Source organism: Grammomys surdaster, unplaced genomic scaffold, assembly GCF_004785775.1.
Source record: "Grammomys surdaster isolate TR1022 unplaced genomic scaffold, NIH_TR_1.0 168, whole genome shotgun sequence".
Taxonomy (NCBI): domain Eukaryota; kingdom Metazoa; phylum Chordata; class Mammalia; order Rodentia; family Muridae; genus Grammomys; species Grammomys surdaster.
This window is the reverse complement of record NW_021604616.1, coordinates 2,689,146-2,714,278: the sequence shown is the minus strand read 5'-3', so window position 1 is coordinate 2,714,278 and position 25,133 is coordinate 2,689,146. Positions and strand designations below refer to the sequence as shown.

The following is a 25,133-nucleotide window of genomic DNA, read 5'->3' as shown; positions in this document are numbered from 1 at the left end:
TCCTCCCTCTCTCCCTTCCTTCTTCCCTCTCTCCCTCCCTTCCTCCCTTCCTTCGTTCTTTCCTTCCTACCTCCCTGCCCCTGCCTCTTGCCCCCCTGCCCCCTGCTCCTTCATTCCTCACCCTCTGCCCCCTGCTTCCCTGTCTCCCTGTCTCCCTCCATTCCTTTTATACATATAGAACAATCCTTTTAATAGAAATGAGGAAGTTCGTATAAAACATTTTCAAATGTATTGAAACAGGGGGGACTTAGGACTCGGGAAGATTCTGTTTCTGATAGGAGGACAAGAGTGCAGATGTTTGCATTTCTCTTCTCTGTATGCTTTGTAGAGGTGGCTCATCCTCTAGTTAAATGTTTTAATTAAAATAACAATGAGAAAGAAAAATGTAAAACATCCCTGTAAGGTTAGTATTTATTTATTTATTTATTTATTTATTTATTTATTTATTTTTGATTAGGAAAGTAAGACTAACATGGGTCTGGAAGCAGTTTCTCTACTTCCTGTAAGCTCCTTACGTGAAGATATGTGCATGTTTGTATCTGTGTATTTTAAAGGGGGATTGATGATTTCAAGTTATAATTCCCAGAATTCACACTTCTCACTTCTGAGATCACACCCTGGGGAGCAATGACTTCTAGATCTCTTTTAAGTATCTCTTCATCTATCCTGCAGATGTGGGTTTCATTCCCCCTTGCATGGGGTATTATAGGTTTAGTTCCTGCTGTGATGAGTGAGTTATGCCTCACTTACAGCACACAGTACCCCAGGTTTTATTTACCCAGGGTGCGAGGATACCTTGTCTGTATCGTTTGCCATTTGCTTTTTCAATAATGCAGTCATCTTAAGAGCTTCTTTTCTTGTTCCTGGTGGTGAACATGGCAGTGGGCCCACATGTGTAGCTTTAGATCTCTACCCACAGTTGTTCTAAGAATGAAGGAATCTGTTCTCACCATCCATTTGCTGTCCTTAAAGGACACCTTCTGATTGTTCTTCCTCCAGAGGGGTGGGGGCACTCTGCAGGAAGGGATAGTAATGTTGGTGAGAAAATAATAGGAACCTACACTTGATATTAAAGTTCAACGTGACATTGAATCTGGAGAACAGCACCTTGTTCATCTTTATTGCTGAGTTGGCATCATAACTGAGAACTCAATATTTCCCATATCACAAATACAAAAAAAGTCAGAGAAGATCTAAGGTGCACAGTCTATATTGAGTCTGTGTGTGAAAACCAGCTTCAGTATTCCACCAGGACCTGGCTCATTTTCTTAGTACAAGATACACACACTTAAGTAAATGACTAAATAATTATCTATTGGAAGCAAAAAAGCCAGTGCTTTTTTATGACTCACCGTTGGGTGTATTTACAAAGTAATAGCATCCAATGTTACCAAAGGTCGCCAGCCCAGTGCCTGCCTTGCGACAGTAAGCCTGTGGCACTGCATCCCTAATTCGATCGTGGCTATCACAGCAGAATCAAAGGAAAAAAATTCTTTATGTTTTTATATTTTTGAACATTTGACAAAATATTTATCAGATTTTTTTTCATATTTTAAGTTCCCTTCCTGTTGTCTTTGGGTCCTCAGCAAGCTAAAAAGTCAGCCATGAACTTGGATTCCTGGAAGCAATCATGGGAATTTTCTGCTGACTCTGCATGCTTTCAGTCTTCCACAAGGACTTTATAATTCTAGATCTAATGTCACGATCCATAAGTGATCAACTTGATCCACTAGTGATCTACTTGATCCACTTGAATCCTTTTTAGTTACTAGTACTTTAAAAATCTGTAACTGGATTCAACTGGGTTCACCTTGCAAAAGAGCTTGCTATGGGTGTTTGAGAACATGAGTTCACTTCCTGGGTCCTACAGTGGAAGGACACTGCTAAATCAAGTTGTCCTCTAACATCGACTAGTGTGAGAAGATGTGTTTGTACCTGCACTCACACATGTGTTAAATACACACATATAGTAATCATACTAAAGTTTAAAAAGAAAAACAGCTTAATTTTAAAAACTATGTTTAAGTTGTTACACAGTGATTTCCTTATTTTCAAACACATATGATCTTTATAATAGTATAAAAACAATTCCTGTCTATTATTTTAAAATACTAAATACTGGCCAGGAAGGGGGAAGACAGTAAAATTGTACAGCATCCATCTAACCACAAATGATTATTTATAATATTGTTGTCTATCTGTCCCATATTTCTTCTTATGCTAGTACTTTTTCCACAACTGTGTCTTTTTGGTGTAACTGATTTGTAAGTTCATATAGCAACAGACTTCAAAAACACATTTTTTAACATTACTCTCAAACGTTATATCTTTTTGAATGTATGTAAAAGTACATTCCCTCATTTCTCTGATAATTCATCATAATCAGTACTTCACTCTTAATTTCCACAGTAGTCTAGCACTGTGACATATACAATTTCCTCTTTACAAACTTTATGTAAAAATATTGCACCTAATTACCAACATTACATATAACTTTTACATGTTAAATAGTTTTCTTTGTTGAAAATATTTTAAATTTAAAATCACATAAGCTGTCATATTATCTTCACATATTCCCCCTTCTGGAAGTGTTTACTTTGTCTTCTTCTCCTAAACAGAATGGCACTGTCAGTTACTATTTTAAAAAAATATAAATGAATATTCCACATGTATTCAAATAGTCAACTCTTTGAACAAACTCAGGAAATTTATCCGTGATAAATTTATTTGAAGGAAATTATAAAGGCTAATACAGAAAGCAAGATAAACAGCTTTTAAGCTTTTAAAAAATAAGTCACCAAGGCATAGTTTATCTAGTTGATGAACCCTAACTGACCTTCAGGGCTCCCTTCTCCCTCCTTCCCTCACAAGGCAACTCCTGGTGTCATACTTCTGATCCCTAGTGAAGAGGTCATTTGTTCCTTGATAATGATGTTTGAGCTTGTTTTGTCTCCTTTGCTTGACTCTAGTTTCATCAGGAAAAGCCACTGTCTTCCCATTTTTGAAACCCAGGAATGACCATTGTCTTCAAAACCGAAAACATTTATCAGACAAATTAATACATTCAATGAATTAATTAAATATTAATAACATTTTGTTTCAATATGAGCTACTTTGGGTTTTTAACAAAGAATAAAATTAACATAAAAAAGCAGTTAGCTGTTATTCCCTTGGTTAAATAATAATTTCATATATATACATATATATTTTTTCCTATTGTATCTTAAACTCTTCCACATTGTATTAAAACTTACATAAAATAAATTATATTTTAAATAATAGTAAACCTAGTAAATTATATGTATACTTATATACAACATATATAAAACCATATGCTCAGAACAAAAGAACATATTTATAAAAAATACAATCTTTAAAAACAAAAAACGCAGTATCTTGCAGCTCTGAGACTCTCATTTGTATTTCACATATTTTGTAGACTCAGCTCTGAAACTCAGATGTGATGCTCATGAATATGTATGAGGAGTAATTAGCGTAGAGAATGCTGCTTTATCACCTGTCTGGATTCTGCTGCTGTGCTTCTGTAACTTACTGAGCAATGTTGGAAAGAGCTTCTCCAAATTCCAATGAGTCGAAACAGTTCTGTTCATCCAAAAGATGCTAGTGCCCGCCATTCCGTTATCATCCGAGAGCATGCCTCTCAAACCTGGGTACTAGCAGATTGCTGTAACTCAGCTGCATGCCATCAGCTACTTAACATTTTGAAGATTGACTGAAAATATTAAGGCTTTAAAACAAAGATTTGTTTATTTATTTTATGTATAAGAGTACTAGCTGCCTTCAGACATACCTGAGAAGATCAGAGGCCATTACAATCCCATGGTTCTGAGGAACCATGTGGTTGCTGGGAATTGAACTCCAGACCTCTGGAAGAGCAGTCAGTGCTCTTCTTAACCACTGAGCCATCTCTCCAGCCTTGATTTTTTTTTTTAATTCCTTGACATTTTGTACATTCAAATCTTTCAATTCCATGGACCTATTGCAATAGTCAGCTTAGTGCCTCTTTTCTCCTAAAACTGCTCACTGCAGTGTCTCTTGGTACAACACTGATGTACTCACCTACTCTGGAACTACTAATGGCTCCAATTGCTCATTTCCCAGTACCCCTAATCTGATTACAAACATTATGGAAAGGTCATATCTAACAGTTTTATTTCATGGTAAGTCTGCACACTCCTCAAGCCTGTGGAACAGAAATACTTGGTTGCTCATCCCAGCATCAAAGTCACCTGCCCCTCTGCCTTTGTCAATAATTTTTATTCTCTCTCCTCTCTGCCTTCATATATCACTTATCTCTTTACAGGTCAGGGAGGAATAGGAAACTATAGCTCCACAGAAATTCCAAGCTTTCTAAAATTTAAGGGAAATACAATTATTGGAATAAAAGGGCATAACGTTTTTTTAAAAAAATTAAACATAAAAGAAGAAGCAAAATGAGATCAGGACAGTAAGAAAATTAGCCAAGAAGTATGTAGGCTTGTGACAGGTAAAAGTACAACATGCAATGGATGATCGAAAGGTGATAACCAGCCAGCCAGATTGATCATCTCCAAAGCTGGCAATAAAAGATGTGATCTCTTAATTACGATTTGAGAAAAAAAATTATAAAATTAGATACTTTCTGTAAACTATAGATTAGACATTGTATAGCTGTCAGCCCAAGAACGCTTTCTTTTGTATTTCTCAATGCTGTCTCTTTGTAAGTCTTTGCATTTTCTTTTAATTGTTCACATTTTCCAAAAAGCCAATATATTATTCCAATTGAATAGAAAAAAATTGTTAGAAGATTAAAGTGGGAAACTTTCCAGAAAAAAAAAAGAAACTGAAAAAAAAAAAGGTGATCTCACTGTACCTTATACAGAAAGGAAAAGAAATTCAGAATATATTTAAGTTATGCTGTGCCAATAATCTAACAATCTTATTGAAATAGACACCTTTTTTACAAATCACAAACTGTTAACATTTACCCACAAATAAATGAATAATTAGACTAGCTTGATAGGACTGCAGAGATGGCTCAGAGGTTAAGAGCACTGGCTATTCTTCCAGGGAATCCAGGTTCAATTCCCAGCACCCACATGGCAGCTCACAACTACTTATAACTCCCGTTCCAGACATGTGGGCAGGTAAAACACCATTGCATATAAAATAAAATTAACAAGTTACAAAAACCTTTTAACCTCAAAAATTATATATATATATATATATATATATATATGTGTGTGTGTGTGTGTGTGTGTGTGTATGTATATATATATATATATATATATATTTCACCATTTTATCAACCCACTATTACTCTCATACAAATACCAGGCAAAGTCAGTAAATAACAGCAAAAGTATATACTCATTTTCTTCACGAATGCAGTATAAAGATTATTGACAAAATTATAACACATCCAATCTGACTATTCATTAAAAAGATTATATATATTTCTAAGTAAAGTTAATTAAAGGAATGTAATAGAAATAACATTTGAAAATCAATGTTTTAAAATATTAAAAACATAAATCATAACAGTTATGTCTGTGGGTATAGGAAAAATAACAGAATCCCAAGTCATTTCTTAAAAATATTCTCAGCATACTGTGACTAAGAGAACTTCTCTGCATATTAACTATGAAGGTCTGTTACATAGAAGAAAAACCTTCCACTACCATCATACTTGAGGCAAAATGTTTCAAAGTTTTCTTCTTAGTTCAGGAAAAATGAAAAGATGCTACACTCATCACTTTCATTCAGTGATGTCCTGCAGAAGGCAGCCAGCCCTGTAGGGAGGGGACAGGAAACAAAGTGACCCACACTGAGCACAATGTACTCAGTATTCCCTCTGAAGCACCGTGCTGTCTAAGTGTGGTCGCCATTGCCATCTGTTAAAAAATGTTACTAAAACTGATAAACAGATTGATCACAGTTAAAGAGTATGACATAAATACACAAAATTAATCATGTGTACATTCTGTTAGAAATGAATTAGAAGTTGAGGTTTAAAATGAGCAATAGCATCATTAATCAAGATAGGAACAATTTTATAAGAGCTCAAAATACTCAGAAACTGAACATTGTTAAAATAAATAAAGCCAACTAATCAAGAGATAGACTATGTCTGAGTCAGAAAATCCAATATTCTTACACTGACAATTTTAGACACATTGAAATATACACTGAAGAAATCCTAATAAAACCTGGATAGCATTTATTCTTTATAAAATGGCATATCTGTTGAATTCATTGGGACTAAAAAACCACAATAACACAGTTGTTTTATTGGACTTCAATTCTTTCTACAAGCTTACAATGTGTAGACAATGTGACATTGGTCAATATTAACAAGTAGCTCCTTAAATCAGAAGAGTCCAGAAGTATATCAAGATCACATGATCCAAAGATTCTGATGCTTACAAAAGCAATTCATGTCAAGTCAATAAATGCACACATAGGAATTGGATATTTGTGTACAAAAATATCTTATACCATATTCCAAAAGTACCCAGAAAACATTATAGATCTGTGAATAAAGTATACAGATATGGAACACTTAAGACATGTAAGAAATATATTTAACCTTAGGTAAAACATTTTAGTACACAATTCTGAAAGCCTAATACTTGCCATGGGAAAAATAATAAACAGATTTCATTAAAATTTAGAGATGATGCCTTTAATAAATTAATTTTAATAAAATATAAATTTAAATCCCAATATAGTAAAATCAGTTACAAAATTATCTTTCTGATCAATGACTCATAACAAGAACATGTTAATATCCTTCAAAACTTAATAAGAACAAATAACTCAATAAAAAATGAAACAAATGATTTAAACATCAAGCTTATCTTTGATCCCAGCACTTGTGAGAAATGAGAAAGGAAGATCTGCAGTTCAATCTTGGCTGCATAGTGACTTCTAAGCCATCCTGAGATACATAGTTCCCTGTCCCAAAAGCAAACAACTAAAGATTTAAACAGGTTATCCACCAAGGAGGATGACAAATATAGGAAAAGACGCTTAGCATGGTGAGTCAATAGAAAAATTAAAACTGAAGCAAAATAGCAACATTAGAATATTAAACTTTTCAAAATAGTGAGAGAGTGTTAGAAAGAATGTACAGAAATAGAACACTCTGTTGATGGGAACATAAAACAGTTTAAATACTTTATCTATTGGCTAGTGGTTTCTTACAATCTCAATGCTATACCTATATGTGATCCAGTCATTCCATGTCAGGATACTTACTTCTAGGGGAATAAAAACACATGTTAATAGAAACACTGTTCAAGAATGGACAAAGAAGCTCTATTTAGCATTCTCAGGGCTGAAAACAAAATTTATAGCCTTCAGGTGATAAATGAGTGAATGAATAAATGCTTTAAGGCATATCCGTGTAGAAAAAGTTCATACCAGTTGCAACCATTTATTGATACACACCATAGGGGAATAAGCTGGCTAAAGGGAGGCTATGCTAAATTATTAAATTTATAGAAGACTGTAGGAGATGCAAAGATTATATTAGAAATAAGATGAACTGGAAGGAAGATGTGAGTGGAGGGAAAAGGAAGAGAATACAAAGAAACTATAGTGTCTTCGCCCTTTTATTGTCATGATATGAAGGCTGTGTTATGTCAAAATGTGGGAGGACTTGAATTTGATCCCTGGGAGTCAAATTTAAAAACTTAACTAAACATAGTTGTTTGTATTCTCAAGGTTGAGGAAGCAGAGACAGACTGATTCTCAACTCTACCAGGGAGTTCTTGGCTAATGGGAGACTCTATCTCAAAGGAAAATGGTAGCAGCACGTAGGAATGACACCTATAACACAGGAAGTTGTACTTCACCCATCAATATGCTCTCTCTCTCTCTCTCTCTCTCTCTCTCTCTCTCACACACACACACACACACACACACACACACACACACACACACACACAGAACCTAGGGATATAAAAAAAACGAGTTCTCATTTTTCTCTGTGATGCTTCTTCAGTTATATTATCTTGCTGTTGCTTTGTTCATGTCTAAGACTGAGATAATATGTCTTTGCTGGAGATCCTTGGCAGTTCTAAGATTGTCATTTAAAAGTCCATCTGTTACAGTGGAACCTGGGGATGTGTTTGGGAAGAGATTGGTGTTTGTCTTCATTTCCACACTGAGAATGTAAGGAGGGCTTTCTGGTCACCTTGTAACAACAAAAGATGATGAAAGGGAAAGTCAGTGGATGGGGTTAGGTCTTAATTTGCTTCACTTCTCTAGCCCTTCATACTGACAGATGATGTCCTGCAACTCTTGAAGCCTTCATTCAGGAAATCTAAATTCTACTTTGTGTTGTTAATTTTATAGTAACACACTCTCCTAGTTTCTTCTTTTCATCTCTGGTATGCCAAGGTACTCACCATCTCTACTTTCTCTACTTGGCTTAAACAAGAATGCCCAAAGGATTCTCAAGCCACAAGAAACAGTTTCTACTCATCAAATATGCATTGAAAACCTGAAACTCTAAATGCATAATTCTTAAAGTAAACTCTGTATATGCATTGCCTTCTATGGTTCACTCCCCTGTGGTTTAATATGTGACACCTTTCTTCTATCCACAGGCAACAAGTCCTCAGGGCTTATTAAGAGAAGATGCCAAAGGCTCCCTTCAGAAGAGCTTCAGGATCCTCAATGAAGCCAAGAAGTTAGCAAATGATGTGAAAGGTTAGTGTGTCTGATGTTTCAATAATGATAAGGTTAATAGCATTATAACGGGAGTATTCTGTGCCATGCCATTAAAAACTGAACTTGTGAGCCATGACACATATAGATAATACAAGTGACCTTTCTCACAAGCCTGATAGCACTTAGTCTTCAAGCTTCATCAAACAACATTTCGTAATTTTAACCTAGTTTCTATAGCATTGTTCCACCTATCTAAAACAGAAAATTTTAGTGTAATAAATCTTTACACTGCCAAACTCCATTTGATTTGATTTGATTTTAGAAATAAAATACAGATTTAAAAATATGAGATAGGAGGATGTGGCAGAAAAGTGTTCGTGAAACCTTCAATGTTGTCTGGCTTGGGTCTACCTCCCAATTGTTGCTACACATGGACTCGCACACAGGCTGTTATTCCAAGTGCCATACGTTCATAGTTGGATTATATCTCCTTAAATTTGCTCATTCTCCCGTAATTTCTTCATCTACATATCTTCTCACAGAGCATCCCATTACAGGTTAACAGCATTGTGCATGGAGGTAGAAAGGGCAAGAGAAGATGAAGTTCACAATCAGACCAGTCTTTGAGCTGGGAAAAGAATCTGATAGTGGACTCACCTACTGCACCCAGGATCCTAGGCTCCATCCCTCACTCTTCACACAATCACTTACTCACACATGTACCATACACTCATTCACACACTCACCACACATTCAACCACTCACTCACTCACTCACTCACTCACTCACTCAATAGTTAAATAACTGTGAGACTTTGTATGGAAAAAAATAAAGACAATCTCTGCTGAGATGTCTTATCTAACAAACAACAGAATATTTGATTCACACTCAACCTGTCTGTGCAGTCTTTTCCACAGTCCTGTCAAACCACGTCTGTTATGGGCTTAATACTCTTCAGGAAAGACATAAGGTCTTCTTAACATTGAATTTATAATGTATAACACACTGCCTAGTTCAAATTATGAAATAATTACTGATTTGAAATAAATAATAAATTATAAGTGAATGACAGCAGAGATTTTAATTGTTTTACTTGAATTAGAAAACATAGAGTTTGAAACAGTTTAAATTCAGCTTTAAAGTCAAACGACCTAGACTCCCTTAGCAACTAATATGGAATTACAAGAGCCACCTCTGTTATAACTATCGCTTTGATACTCAAATGGTTTAGACTCTGCATTACACAAGTGCCTAGCTACATACTTCTGTGGAGCTGATATGTCCACTCCAGCCCGAAGGACAGTAAAGAGCCATGCTCTGTTTTCTTACTGAACATGTAGAATTGCTCAAAATCCTTTGTAGCCACTCTTTCCTCTCTATTGACCATGCTAGAGGCTGCAGTTTACTCAGGGTCTTAACTCAGTACGGTTAAATGTACTGTGCCCATACAGAGCCAGACTCTGTCTTTATTCAAACATTTGACATATTATTCTTTCTGAATCTTCTCTATTAATTTTGATGTTAAAGGTGAGGGTGACTAGGGATGTAGCTAAGTGGGTAGAATATGTACCTATTATGCATGAGCCCCTGAGTTCAGTTCCTAGACCCTCATATACTGAGTGTGGCTGCTATGCTGGAGAGGTAGTAGCAGGAGGGTCAGAAGTTCAACATCATCTTTCATTACATAGCAAGTTTGAGGCTGGTCTGGACTATGTGAGACCCAGTCTCAAACAGTATACAATTTATGAAAGTGCTTGTATTTTGAGTATTGAGTGTAGAGATGTTCATTGAGATCTCATTCCTGAACTGAGACCTTGACATAGTTGACATTGTGTCACACCCTGTCCTTGCCTTTGTTTCCCCTAAATCCTAATGTCCCACATAAAAAGGTGCAATTCCATTTTGTTTCATTTGGAAAATCTGAAGACCAGGGTGGTAGGAAGGGTTAGGAGACAGAAGTGTTCATTAGTTTAAATGTCTTTTTTTGTACTTCAGGTAGTACATTATTTAAAGTAATGAAAACCCACAAACTACTCAAGTAACAATTCCCCCAGAAAACCAAGCCAAGACCATGACGGAAATGGGAATGTTTTCTTGCTACGTTATGACATTCTCCTGATTTGTGGCCAATTACACAGGTTATAAAATGGCTGTTAATCAGGGAAATGCCATATATTACTACGAGGAACTGCTGAAATAGGCCCTGCAGAGCAAAACTCTTGACAGCAGCTATTAAAATAGAGATTTAGTCATTTCTCTCTCTGTGGTGCCTGGAGTTAGAGAGAATAAAAATGGCAGGGCCATCATACCCTCCATATTTCTAATTTGTTGCTCATTCAAGTCAGCGCAACCCAATTTGTTCCTGTACTCTGGTCACAAATGACTTATTGCTGCTCCCTGCCATTTTTATGCTGTCCTTGCCTTGAGGGAGTCTGAACTTGCCAGAAGCGATTTGTTTTGCTTTTTAATTTTTGAATATACATCTGTTAAAAGTAAATTTGCCATTGCACATGTTTGAGCTTTGAAGATAGTCTCCAACACACATTTGAATGTCAGTGGAGATAAAAAATCATTTTGGTGATGGATTTGAGATGAGGGACAAGCTGAGGATCGAAAGGGTCAGAAGATGAATTAATGCCACCAGGTGAATAATGCCTTACAGAGGAACAAAAAGTTCTGTCAATAAAATAGTCTGTTGGGGTTCTCACAGAATATGTACAGGGCAATGAGTGAAGTAGTTTACAGGGTGGAAACTGGGTGAATGCTAAGATATTATGTGCTTCCTCTCAGTGGAGTAGATTTCAATTTTATTTACTTCCTGGTTTAGCTCTAATTGTTAGCTTTGCCAAAGGAGAGTGAAATTAGCTAATTATGTAGGAAAATAAGTAATCCTTCTATAAACTGGGAATTGCTGATGTGAAACAAAAAGATTATTCTAAGCTGAAGAATAATTAATGTACTAATAGTCAATCTGAGAATTCCTAGATATACAGTACTGTGCAAATACAGAACTGGAAAAAGCTATGTTCCCATCATTTTACATTTATTTCACCAGTCGATACCTTTGTTCTGTACTATGGTGCACCAAGTACTCAGGCAGGTACTCCACACAACTGTATCAGAAAAATATGAGACAATGGAGATGGTGCATTTACAATACTTATGGTTAAGGTTCTATTCTTATATTAGAAAAAGATTTTATTATATATTTTATACCCATTTTAATAAATAGGAATATTAAGGCACTATTAAACATGACATAGAAGAAATATCAAAATAGTAGCAACATCGAGGTATTAGCATTAGGAATAATCTTCCCTGGAAGTGAGACTTGCCTGCTCAGTATCTGCCTCATTTTGTCGGCAAACTCTCAGGAAGTTCATTAGTGCCATCTTAGCCAAAGACAGGGTCCTACACAATACACACTGATGCCCCCCTGCAAGTTACCTAGGCTTTGTTGTGTGTTCAGAACCAGAATCTAGGATTTTAGGAGGTGGAAGGGAATTTACCAGTTGGTTTGGACATGATGGAGATAAATACAAATACTTCCTTGTATCTCAAAGGATGGCGGGGGCTTGCATGAAACCAGAAAGACATAGTCTATTTAAAAGATTTCAAGTTCAGTTACCTTGCTGGCTAATAAATACCAAAGAAGTCTACAGGCTTTCAGGCAGGAATAGGATGTGGGTCTCGAGTCTTGTCATTTACTTTTATTAATCTAGTTGTGGAAAGAACTACCTCTCTCCACATCTTAAACATTTAGTGACCATGTCACTAGACATGTGTCCTCCTGTCAGAAGAGGTCTGCTATGATCTCCTAATGGGAAGAAGAGCACAGCAGTTGTAGTTAGCATCTGTTAGGGGCCTGTCAATCTTTGTACCCATTCCAAGAAGACCTAATTTGGATGCTTTCTGCTTGATCAATGAGTGCTTTGTAAATAATGTAAAGTATACAAATATTGATGTGTGTGTATGTGTGTGTGTGTGTACTTCCAAATCTATAGGAGATCAAGATAGCATAAGAAACTGTAATAAAAGCCTTGTAGTTAAAAGACATGCTTTCATCTTGGGGGAAAATGAGCAACTCACAAACTAAACTAAGATTATAATGTGACTCACTTGCTGTTCTGTGGTTGGATCAGGAAGAACTCTACCATACAAATGATATGATCTCAGCTTTGTCTCTGATTTATCATGACAACTGATTGACAGCACAGCAAATACACATCTTGAAGGTCCCATATATCTAAGAAATTATAAAACTATATATTGTAGACACTCATATATTCATGTGATATATGTAAATTATGTATTTAATATGTAAATTATAAGTTAATATATATATATATAACTCAGTGCATTTTATGTATATAGATGGACCTGGTTGGTATCAATTCTGGAAAAATAAAGTTTCTTCTACTAAGACCAATGTGGCTAATACACCCTTCTCTTTTAAATTTATTTTCTAGGTAGGTAAAGAAAGAATGTTTTGAGATCATGGAGAAAAAAATTCATTGCTAGAATTAAAGTGAGCTAAATTTTTGCAGGTTGCATCAAATCTTTAAAGGAAGGGCAGGCTATTAAAGGTTTGTGATAGGTTCTCCAGTAAACATTTCAACATTTCAATTTTGAAGTTTACATTATTAATAGCCATGTTGTATAGCCCTCCCTCCTATGTGACAGTGTGTCATGAGACTTTCAACACAGCAAAAATAAACATACAAATAATAAATAAACAAAGTCAATGTTTCATTGATTTAACAAAGAACTGGATGTTCTAAAAGAAGATATATATATATATATATATATATATATATATATATATATACACATTTAAGAAAGGAAGACCTTATAAAGCAATGACAACATGCAGAAATTATCTATACATTGGAAATCTCAATAAATACTTATGGTTATAAAAAAGAACATTTCAACAGGAACACCGACAAAGGCTTTGAAGAAAATGACTTCAGGGGGAAGTGAAGCCACTCACTCAAAGTCTTTTGGTGTTACTCAGTTTTGAAAATGTATTCACTGTTTTGCAAAACATCACTTAAGACTTGAAATAAATAGAACAAAGCACCCTGATCTGAAGGTCCCCTTACTTCTGTGTTTTAGTTAATAAGTGTAGCCAACTAAGCAAATGAACACAAATCTGTTATTATATGGAAGTGGTTCCCTAACTCTTGCCCAAACAAGTTGAACTAAATAATTGCTATGTCAGATACTTCCCCATATTCTCTATGTATCTTACCTCAAAGAACAGCAAAATGAAATTCTGAGAACTGAAACTATCTTGAGCCCTAGAGTGGATGTAGAGGACCCATGGCACTGTCCCCAACACATGCAAAACCTGAGAAAGCACTGATGACTGTAGATGTTGTTTCCAAACGTGTCCAGGGAACTGCTTTGGCTAGGACTTTCTGGCGTGGATATGAATCACTGTGCTTGCATCAAAGGCAGTTTTGCTGGCAGGCACATTCTCACTCTCTGCTTCTAGAGTGCTTTAGAGTTCCTCCCTTTATGAGTTCCATCTTTATCTAGTTCATGCCTGAAACACTATCTTCTATGAAAAAGAGGAGAGAGAGAGAGAGAGAGAGAGAGAGAGAGAGAGAGAGAGAGAGAGAGACAGAGACAGAGACAGAGACAGACAGAGACAGACAGAGACAGAGACAGACAGAGAGACAGAGAGAGACAGAGAGACCGCTCGCACGATAGAGAACACTAGAGAGCGCTAGAGAGCACTAGAGAGCGCTAGAGAGCAAGAGCCAGAGAGCCAGAGCAAGAGAGAGGAGGGGAATCTTGAGGCTTGGTGGATGAAACTTTCAGAAAGAAGACAGAATGACGTGGCTACTGTTACTGGATGTTTCTCCTGAAAAATGGGCAGATTTTTTCAGCCATTTTTATGCTATGAGAATGCAGAAAATAGTAAAATCCCAGTGAAGTCCTCAAAATTAATAGCTTTTTAAAAAACTATACCTGAATATCTTGCTTGCTACAGAATTTGAATATTTTGTTGATTATTAAAAAAATTAAATCCAATCAGGAAGGTAAAAGATAAAATACTTACAGTTTTATTTCCTTAACCAAGGAAGAACTCCGGTGTAATGCCTTAATCCTGGGATTCCCCTCGTCATCAGACCAGCTCCATTTCACAAAGAAGGCTTTGGTAACTGAATCAATAGCTTCATTTTAGAACCAGCAGTGATGGCAGAAGTTAAAAGAAAGATGATCTGTAATTGACAGAGAAGATTCAGTGACTTGGAAACTATATTTGAGAGGCTAAAATCAAAAATAGTAATATATTAGTGATATAAATGGGCAGAGTGATATTTTAGAGATGTGCTTTGCTGGCCTAGTTTATGCTTTGTTTTCTGTACAGTTGGATCTTTGGCTTGCATTAGCCAAAGTGAAGCACTTTAAACAAGATGATGTCATTATATTAGCATAGGATGTACTATAGGCATGGCTGCATGTGGATTATGAGAGTGATACAATTGGGCTGCCTACAAATGCCTTTATGTGCTTTGGGAGTGGATCATTAATGTGTTCAGTATTCATTCATGTCCAGATCACTGCTAGTTCACAATTATCAATCTTCCTTTCCTTGCATTCCTTCTAGAAGAAGGTCAATGGAAAACAGGATGGTGATTTGTCAGCTGTTTGTTGTTGATGCAGGTCCTACAACAGCCCTACGCTTAGCAACAAGATGGGCAGACACACTTAGGTTAAAGCATTCTGGCTCTTTTCTGAGGAATATATTCTCCCCTGACCTGCTCACTCTGGGTACATGTACCAATGAAAATAGCAATCCTAAGCTGGGTGGTGGTGGCGCACGCCTTTAATCCCAGCACTCCGGAGGCAGAGGCAGGCAGATTTCTGAGTTTGAGGCCAGCCTGGTCTACAGAGTGAGTTCCAGGACAGCCAGGACTACACAGAGAAACCATGTCTCAAAAAAACAAACAAACAAAAAAAGAAAATAGCAATCCTAGTGTTGCCAAGTAATACCAAGATGCAATTCTTCCTAGCATTTAAATATACTTTTAATAAGACTTAAGGAACAATTGTATGCACAGAGAAAGATTTAACTAGTACAACCAGACACAAAATATACAAAATAAGAACTTTTTGTTTCCTGTTTTTGAAGCTGCTGCATTGATTCCTAGCTTCTCTGGTAAGTGTAGCAGCATTTTCTGGTATATTCTTTCCTATCTAGTTCCCAACCTCTGCCCTGACAAATTATTGCATGTATATCATCATATGTATAGTATATGCCTTTGTTACTTTTCTGTGGATGTGATAAAACACCAAGGCAATGTATAGAAAAACTAGGTTTTGGGGGCACTTATAGTTTCAGAGGGTTAGAGTCAATGATCATAATGGAGAACACATTAGCTGGCAGCCACAGTGCTGGAGCAGTAACAGGGCGCACACAACTGAGACACAGCCCCTAACCAAAGACAAGGAGATACTAGGAATGGTATGATCTTTTGAAACCTCAAACCCTTCCCTGATGATGCACTTCCTTCAACAAGGACATACCTCTTAATCCTTCTCAAACAGTTCTACCAACTGAGGAATAAGTATTCAAATATATTATCCTATGGGGGCCATTCTCATCCAAACCATGACATTGTTTCTTACTTATTAGTGAAAAAGTGTTAAGGATCATTATATACCCGCATATATTCATATAATTATTTTTAAAGGCTGCATCATTCATGAACATGCTATATTAATGTAAAAAACATGCTTAACTGAATTACATAACAGGTTTTTTTCTGTGATGAACATCTAATGTGTAACATTAATGATATATATTAGCAAACTTTTTAAAGTTTCTGTTCTGTATATCTTACACCAGCATACCTATAATTGTTTTACCTCTGCCTTGTAAGTGCTGAGGTTTCAGGCTTGTGCCACACACGTAATAATGGGGTACATTTTAGAGTAGAACTGCTAGTCTTGGGCCTGGGGACAAAGGTCAGTGGTAAAGCACTTCTTTAACATGTGTAAGTCCTGAATTCAATCCCAAGCACTGAAAAAAATTGTCAAACCAAATTCATGTCCATTTAAAATTCTAATAAAGTTAAGTGCTCTTAGAAATGCTGAATTCTTTCATGTTTTCACTTCTAACACTCTTGATATTATCAGACTTTTTTCCTTGATGTTATTGTTTGCCTGAGAATTTCATACAGTATGTTTTGATCATATCCACCCTCTCCCTAAGCTCCTCTCAGAACTATACCCTACTTCTCTACCAACTCAATTTCATGTCCTTCTATTTTTAAAACCCATCAAATTCATCAACTTCAGTTTGTCCTGGCCATTTTACTCTTGGGTGGGTTGGCATCCAGTGGAACATGGTTGCCCTGCCAGGTGCCTTAACAAAAATTGTCTTCCCATCTTCTAAAGTTGCCAGCAGCTCCTCAACTATGGGTAAGACTTTGTTCATATCTCCTTTCCATGCTGGGACTTTATCTAGTTGAAGCGTGTGCAGATTTGGTGCATCCTACCATAACCACTGTAAGCTCATATGTGCAAGTTTCTTCGTGTGTAGGAAATACTGTTTACTGCAGAAATACTCTCACCATCTTTATCTCTTGTCATCATCATTTTTGCTCCTTCTTCCTCAGTGAACCTTGAGCCTTGGAAAGAGGGATATGATATAGATGCCCCTGTGTTCTGTAGATTCTTATTCTCTATACCAATTGTGTGTCTTTGCTTTAATTAACACCCATTATAAAAAAAAAAAAACTAGTGGAGCTTCTGATGAAGGTTGAGAGATACACTAATATATGGGTATAGCAATTATGTCATTAGTACCCAATTTAATACTATATCCATTAGTAGAATAATAATAGTAGGTTCTCTTCTATTATCTATTGGCCTATGATCTTCTTGGTTACAAAAATGGTAACCAGGTATGAATTCCATCTTACAGAGTGAAGTGGGTATTAAGTCCAAGCAGATAATATTTGGTTACTACCATGACATTTGTGCCACTATTGCATGTGGGCTGTCCTGGCAGGCTAGCTGTCACTGCAGCTCATGGTATCACATGTGGTTATGATTTATGATTATTTTGAATCTTTAGATATGTGCGTTTTATTTGAAATATCACAGAAGTCAGGAAATTAGTAAGGAGTCATGAGGGTGGTTTTAAATGGAGAAAAGATTTAGTGTTTTAAATGAGTAAACAGGACTAATGAAACAAGAAGAGTTATGTGGAATGGGGAAGGTAGGTCAGAGGAGGGAATACATGGAGAAATAACTGAAAAAGTCATATGAAAACTTACTACTGTAGAGGCTTCATAACATACACATTTGTATATGTAAACACATATATGTATACTATATAGAGATAGATATGTATTTATGTTTATATACATACACACATATAAATATATATAAATGTATATATATATATATATATATGGTTCTTCTGCTTTATTGCTTTTAATCATGATAATGTTGAGTATTGTATTTTAATTTTATAACTGGTTCTTTTTTTGTTTTTTAATTTGTTATACTCAGTCTTTCCCAGTTTTTTTCCGTTATCTTCAGTGCATAAGGCATGGCATATTAGCCTATCATTTTTGCACATGAACTGTACTCATGAAACTTTCCTCTCATTTCTATAACAATGTAACAACTGTAACAACAAAAGAGAGATGAGATGGAGACAGTTAGATGGAGAAATGTGCAGAAAGGCCAGGTATGGGATGGAAGGAGTAATGGTAGGAAGACCATTACTGCCTGATGCCCTTGTTCTGTTGATCCTCCTCCTGAAATCATGATGTGAGGAAGGAGGAAAGGGGTTGCTAGAGCTGTCAGCATCGCGAGTGGTATGTATCACACACTCACTGACAGCCAGCTGCCCGTGACTGCTACTAAATGCTGCACAATGCTTTCAAGAAGACTAAAGATCCCTCTCTTACTTGTCCTTTTTCAATGTGGCTCCTAATCTAGAGATTCTGCCTTTTTCTTCTCCATTTTGCATTTCATTAGGCTGTCTTTAAAAAAAAAACCAGTGTTCATATCCCAAAGGAAATTAACATTATGGTATAATAAACTATCAAAAACATATTCAAAGGGACTAAAGAGGTGTATTGGTGGATGAAGGATAAGTACAAGAATATGAACTTGGATTCCTAGCCTCCAGTGAGAAGGTAGAGAGAAGAGTTTTTGCCAAGCTTACTGGACTGCTAGTCGAACCAAAATGGCAAACTCTGTGTTCACTGAGAGACCCAAAACCCTATCTCAACAATAAAGATACAGAGTGAGAGAAAAAAGACACACAATACTGACCTCTGGCTTCTGCAGAGATATGCACATGTACCCACAGATGCATATACTTGCACATACACAGGTACATTACACACACACAAACACACATAGACACTATTTTCCCCAAGAAGTGGTCCACTTTATTCAGTCAGAAGTAGCAAATGCTATTCAGCAAAGCCAATTTTATGCAATTTGCTTTTTCAACTTCAACTGGTCATTTATAAATGATGAAAGAAAAGAAACTCATGATGAACTCCTTCAATATGAAAATATTGTATTACTGGCTTTTGTTGCTATGATTTACTATGACTCTGTGACCTAAAGCCACTTATAAAAGAAAGAGTTTATTTTGGCTTACAGTTTGGAGGGGTGTCCATAATGCCAGGGGAGGCATGGATGTAATCAAGTAAGACATGTTGGCAGGAACAGGTAACTGAGAGATCACATTCTCATCCACACCCAGGAAGGAAAAAGAATTAACTGGAAGTCAGGCAAAGCTAAAAGCCCTCAAGCCTTCCAGTGACTAGTGTCTTCCAACAGGTCTGGTTGCTCCTTACATCCCTTCATAACTTCACTAAACATCAGCAGCCACTGGGACCAAGTGTTCAGATACCTCACCCTACCATGGAGGGGAGTCACAAGCAGTGGTTCTCACTCAAACTACCACTTATGGCTTATTGGATCTCAGTAATATTTCTAAGCTTACCTTTTTTACATCCTTAAATTAATCTTTATTTACCCTTAACACGATTTCAAAGATCTTGACATTGCTAAAATATAAACCACATAGTTCTTATTACAATAAAAACTAACCTATAGTTTTAATTTTTAATAGAAGTAGAATGATAAAATAAAGAAGCTAATATGTACACATTTAATATTAAATCATTACTTGAAGGTACTGGTTTTGAGTGCAAGATAACATAAGCTAATGTAGCAAGACAAAAGACTTTATTGAAGTCTTTTTGAGGGATTTGGTAAAAGTGTTGCTTTCTCTGTGAAAAATGGCAGGTTTATCTGAGTTGTTTTGCTTTTCCTTTGCTTTAGTTTTTATTTCTGTTCCAAATAACACTAAGTGATGTTTACTGAAATAGGATGTTATTATCTATGGTTATATATGAGATTTTGAACACCTAACACAGTGGTCCATTTCGATAATAAAATTTGAGTATGTAAAAATCAATGGAGCAAGATCAAGAGAATAACAAAAATGCACAAGCAGATTAAATCTTTAGAGGTTTCTAACCCATAGAAAACCATCAAATTAAGTCATGGAGACTAGATACGTAGGTAAAACTGGCATGGCTAAACATTCTAAAGAGCCAAATGGCCATAAATCTATATATTTAATGCAGAGATATATGAATGGATAGACAATAATAAACAAATTATTTCCTTCTTCTTGCTTTTTGTTAACTGTGTGTTAGTTAACTGAACTTGTACATCAAGAATAATATAAACTGTTTTGTCTCTTTTTGGCTTATGTTCACAGAAAATCACAATGATCTAAATGACCTGAAAACTAGGTTAGAAACTGCTGACCTTAGAAACAGTGGACTCCTAGGAGCTTTAAATGACACTATGGACAAGTTATCAGCCATTCCGAATGGTAAGTCTTGAGGTCCCTGCATTCTGTATCAGCTGATCTGAAACATGGAAGGGTCTTGTTAGCTTCATCATTTTCCTTAACATTGCATTTCCATTAGATACAGGCTTTCTTAAATATGCATTATTGTTTTGAGAATCAGAACCTCATTTAACATTATGACAGTGCTTATTCTTTGTTGCCCTTAGTGACATGAATAGGAATATGTTATAAAAGGAAAATATAGATGTTATCTTATTATGTTATCATCCTTGTTTTGGTCTGAGAACTCTGGTAGCAGTGAGAAAGAACAAAATCATAATGTTCTGTTTTCTATTATAAGAAAGTCACAAATTATTAGAGTCTCTATAGCAACAGACAAGAGCCTATAGCAATTCCATGTCTTGCTTAGCTAAAATGAACTTCTTAACCAATCCAGATTTCCAAAACATTACTGGTAAACCCATCTCTGCAATATCAAACAACCGATTAAAACTATTTACAATTATTGTTTGTTATCAGTTTCTGACAGTGAAAATTCTTTTAGGGATCTTATTTTTATACTATACCGGCAGACTACAGTGAATTATAGCTACTTACTAATCAGTATGCTTTAGTAAGCATATGTAACCTCTCATGGTAATTCTACAAGGTGAATACAATTGTTATTTTTATTTTGCAGATAAGAAACAGAATACTAAAGGCTGTTGTTTAAAGTGATGTGTATGAGATGTGAACTTTGCAATTTTTCTTCAGAGCCTGTGTCCTTAACCACCTATATAGACACACAAGCATGAATCTGTTTGTACAATTGTATTAGTCATTCTATATCTCCGAAACTAAAATATCTCCGAAATTTAAAAAAAAAAAAAAACAGAGAAAAACAGGTTAAAGAAACAGACTGATTTTGGCTCATGGTTGCAGTGTTCGGTCCACTGATTCCCCAGCTGACCATGAGGTGAGACAGAACATCATGGTGAGAACAAGTGTAGAAGGAGAAGCCGCTTACCTCTCAGTGGCCAAAACCAGAGAGAGGTCCAGAGGAAGAAGGCTGGGAAGCATCTGAACCCTTCAAAAGCATACCTCAGTGTCTTACTTCCTCTGGTCAGGCCCACCATCTTTCACAGTTTTTCCCATCCTAATAATGCAATCAAATTATTATTCCATCAGTAGATTCATCCATAGATGAAAGAGATACCTCATCATTCAAATACTTCCTAAAGTCTCAGCTCTGGCAACAAGTCCTTCAACACAGGAACCTGCAAAAGTCATTTTATATCCAAACCACAAGAACTATGTTTTATATACAGGTTATGATCCAGAAATAATGCTATAGATACATATAACATAGGAAATACTAAAAATTAGATTCTATTTTATTCTATTCTATTGAGTAACTTTTTGTGAAACTCTTAACTCTTTGGAATCCGGTGAAATGCCCATGCAGAAAACAAATAGAAACACACAATCACAGGCTCTCACATTCCCAAGAAGTCTGTTAAAATGAAAGCACAATCATTTTCCTCCCACCAACATAGCGGGTTAAATCTTAACTCTAGTTCTGATGTAGGTACTTGAACCATAAGTATGGATTCCTCCCTTTAATATGCTCTACAGGAAATCCCAATATATCCTCTAAACTGCAAACTTAGAGAATAATCACTTTGCTATTTTAGACACTAATTGGGCACTTCTCATAAAGCTCTTTGAGAAAATTTAATTTAGCTAAAATAAACAAAAAACAATTGTTTCTTTTCGCTACAGCCGATTAACACACCATTGCGCCTTTGCCCTCTGTAAAGGCGTCCCTGAGGTTAGCCAGCCGCAGCTTCTCTCTGTCAAGCATGGATGGAACCATCAACGTTTTTCTTTGTTTTCTTTCTCATGCCCACTTGTGTCAACAGACATGGCTGCTAAATTGCAGGCTGTCAAAGAGAAAGCCAGAGAAGCCAATGACACAGCAAAAGCTGTCCTGGTCCAGGTTAAAGATCTGCATCAGAACCTAGATGGCCTGAAGCAAAACTACCATAAGCTAGCAGACAGCGTGGCCAAAACTAACGCTGTGGTGAAAGATCCTTCCAAAAACAGTAAGAGCTCCTTTCTCACTGTGACAATATCATCTATGTCTTCATGCGGTGAAGGTAGCCTGGACACACTGGGCTAGAACTTGGAGCCCTAGAGTTCGTGTGCTCTTCTTTGGGTGTGAGATTGCAGGTCCCACCATACCGACACCAAAGTCTCCCAGCTCTGCCTGGGAGCCTTCTTCATTTAATTTTATCCAATCGAAGGGAGGCTAGGAACTCTCAAAGTTTATAGGCTATTTGATATATGGATATATATCAAATATATCAAAACTTTTTAATCCATCAGTGTAATTGAAAATATGGTTATCCGCAGGTGATTACAGGTTTAAGATTGGAGTTGCATGGAACAGAGAGTTTAAGGGGCGCACTCATTGACAGTCCTATTAGAGCAAGATACCACTTTAAAATGAATTAACTTTAGAGGTTTTTCTGTATTTATTATTTAGAGTCCAATTAATATCTCTATGAAATAAGGCATGTATCTACTTTATAACTGCCACTCTCTTCACATCGCATATAGTACATCAAATTCATTGACTTAATTAGAATTTATTGAGAAATCTGAAAGAATTTAGTGTAATGATTGATATTTTTATTTAAAGTTAGTCCACAAACATTAGTATTTCTTACAATATTTTCCTTCATTGTCACATGGTAAGATAGTGTCTTGGCATATGATTTCCATAAAAGGAATGCTTAAGTTTTTTTTTTTACTTTTAAGAAACTAGACTATTAGCATTTTTATAAAGTATAAGAACGTTTATAGACTGTGATGACAGGAGACCTTATTATGGTGGTCATTCAGGAAGATGCTCATGACAGCTTCCTGGGCAAGGAGGAGAGTAAAGACAAAAATTATGTACTTACGATCTGGAAGGAAGGAAGAAAGACCCCCTCCTTACCGCCTTACCATTCTTCAAGGAAGAAAGGGATAAAGAAAATATTATTCTTTATTATGTAGACCCAGAGATAATCCTGTATGTTTTAGGCACCCACCTGAGTTATTGCTTCTCACATGCCACAGCATGTTTGCAAGTCAGGAGAAAATAGATCTAAAAGTAAATTTGCCAGTTTACTATTCTCTTTATCTTATGATGTAAGATATCTTTGGCTTGGTTCAGAATGAATCTTAGCTGATGATGCCATTGTCATAGTTCTGTTACTTATGTAACCATATCCTCCATAAAAGAAACACCTATTGCTGGATATCCATCAAATATTATCTTTTTATCTCAACAACATTTCCTACAGTGTAAATAGCCTGCTAAAGGGACTTTTTTCTTTTTGTTAATTAAAATGTCTTTCATGAAATGTTCTTTGATCATATTTTTGTGTGCTTTTATCTGCAGTACTTATGTGAATTAAAATGCAGTGTATTTGTAAAGAGCATCTATTGAAAAGTGTCGCTTTTATGATGTTTCATAATACCTGTAGAAAATATTTTCCTCATGAATTTTCTAATTTCTTCTTTTTTACTTCCATATGAAATTACCTGCAGAAATCAGTATGTATACTTTCACCTGTATGCTGTTTAATAACTTCTATACTCTTCTGCTTATTGCAAAAAAGCTTCAGTTTCGCATGTGACCATATATTCGAACTGCTTTAAGCCCTGCATAGCTTCTCTTTACACAATTGCCAATTGATATACATAAAAAGAATCTTTTGCCAATGAGACTAGTACGTGGGCATATTCAGTATAAAATGTTTTAATAATACTATGGAAACCTAGTGAAATATTTGAATCTTAGCCACATAAAAGTATAAAACTGACTTTTTCAACAGATTGAGATAAATTACCATGTCTCTGATAGTACAAATTCAGCCAAGGGGCACGAATAACTTCCCTGCACATGAGTTACAGTAGTTAAAATAGGTTATGTTGTCAACACCCCCAAAGCTTACTTTGCTCACTCATTCCAAGTTAATCTTTTTCATAATTAAATTGGTTCTAAACAACTCTTCTTGAAATAAATTTGGTCCTAAATAAATGAGTAACTCTTTTAACTATAAAAATATTGTCTCTTACACATATCATAATTTGAGCTGAACTTCACAGCACTATAAATTACTAGGGAGAATGATAATAAAGTCAATCAAGTCAAAATCTAACAAACATAATTGAGGCTGGCCTTTGTGGAAACTATTATAGAAGAATTATATTACTATAAGAGTCTTGAAGAACAGTCTTAAGCCATTGAACAGAATGTAAGAAAAGTAAAGGTGACATGAAAATAAGCTAAGCAACTAACAAGTTAAAATTCAGAAAACAATGGAAAAGATATTTGGAGGGTTAGTCAAGAAAAACGAAAGTACAACCAGGCAATTCCTAAGGGCGTCCAAACTATACAAAGGAGAAAACATAGCAGAGAAGAGAGTACTTAGGAAGAGTTCATGCTAGTACATTCTAGAGCACAACATACAGATGATAAGATTCCAGAAGAAACCTCCATTTATCAAACGCTAACTGGAGATGCTATATTGAAGTCGACTCA

General features: G+C 35.9%; 1 protein-coding gene across 1 annotated transcript in view; it reads left to right on the top strand.

Annotated features, from left to right (window-relative positions):
* The window catches only part of Lama2 (laminin subunit alpha 2), a 575,131-nt gene that overhangs the window by 481,273 nt on the left and 68,725 nt on the right, over positions 1 to 25,133 (top strand). The window contains exons 41-44 of the mRNA XM_028766419.1: positions 8,616 to 8,718; positions 20,462 to 20,578; positions 22,459 to 22,641; positions 24,137 to 24,142. Coding sequence (XP_028622252.1) covers positions 8,616 to 8,718; positions 20,462 to 20,578; positions 22,459 to 22,641; positions 24,137 to 24,142 — 409 coding nt within the window. The remainder of the gene's footprint in view (positions 1 to 8,615; positions 8,719 to 20,461; positions 20,579 to 22,458; positions 22,642 to 24,136; positions 24,143 to 25,133) is intronic.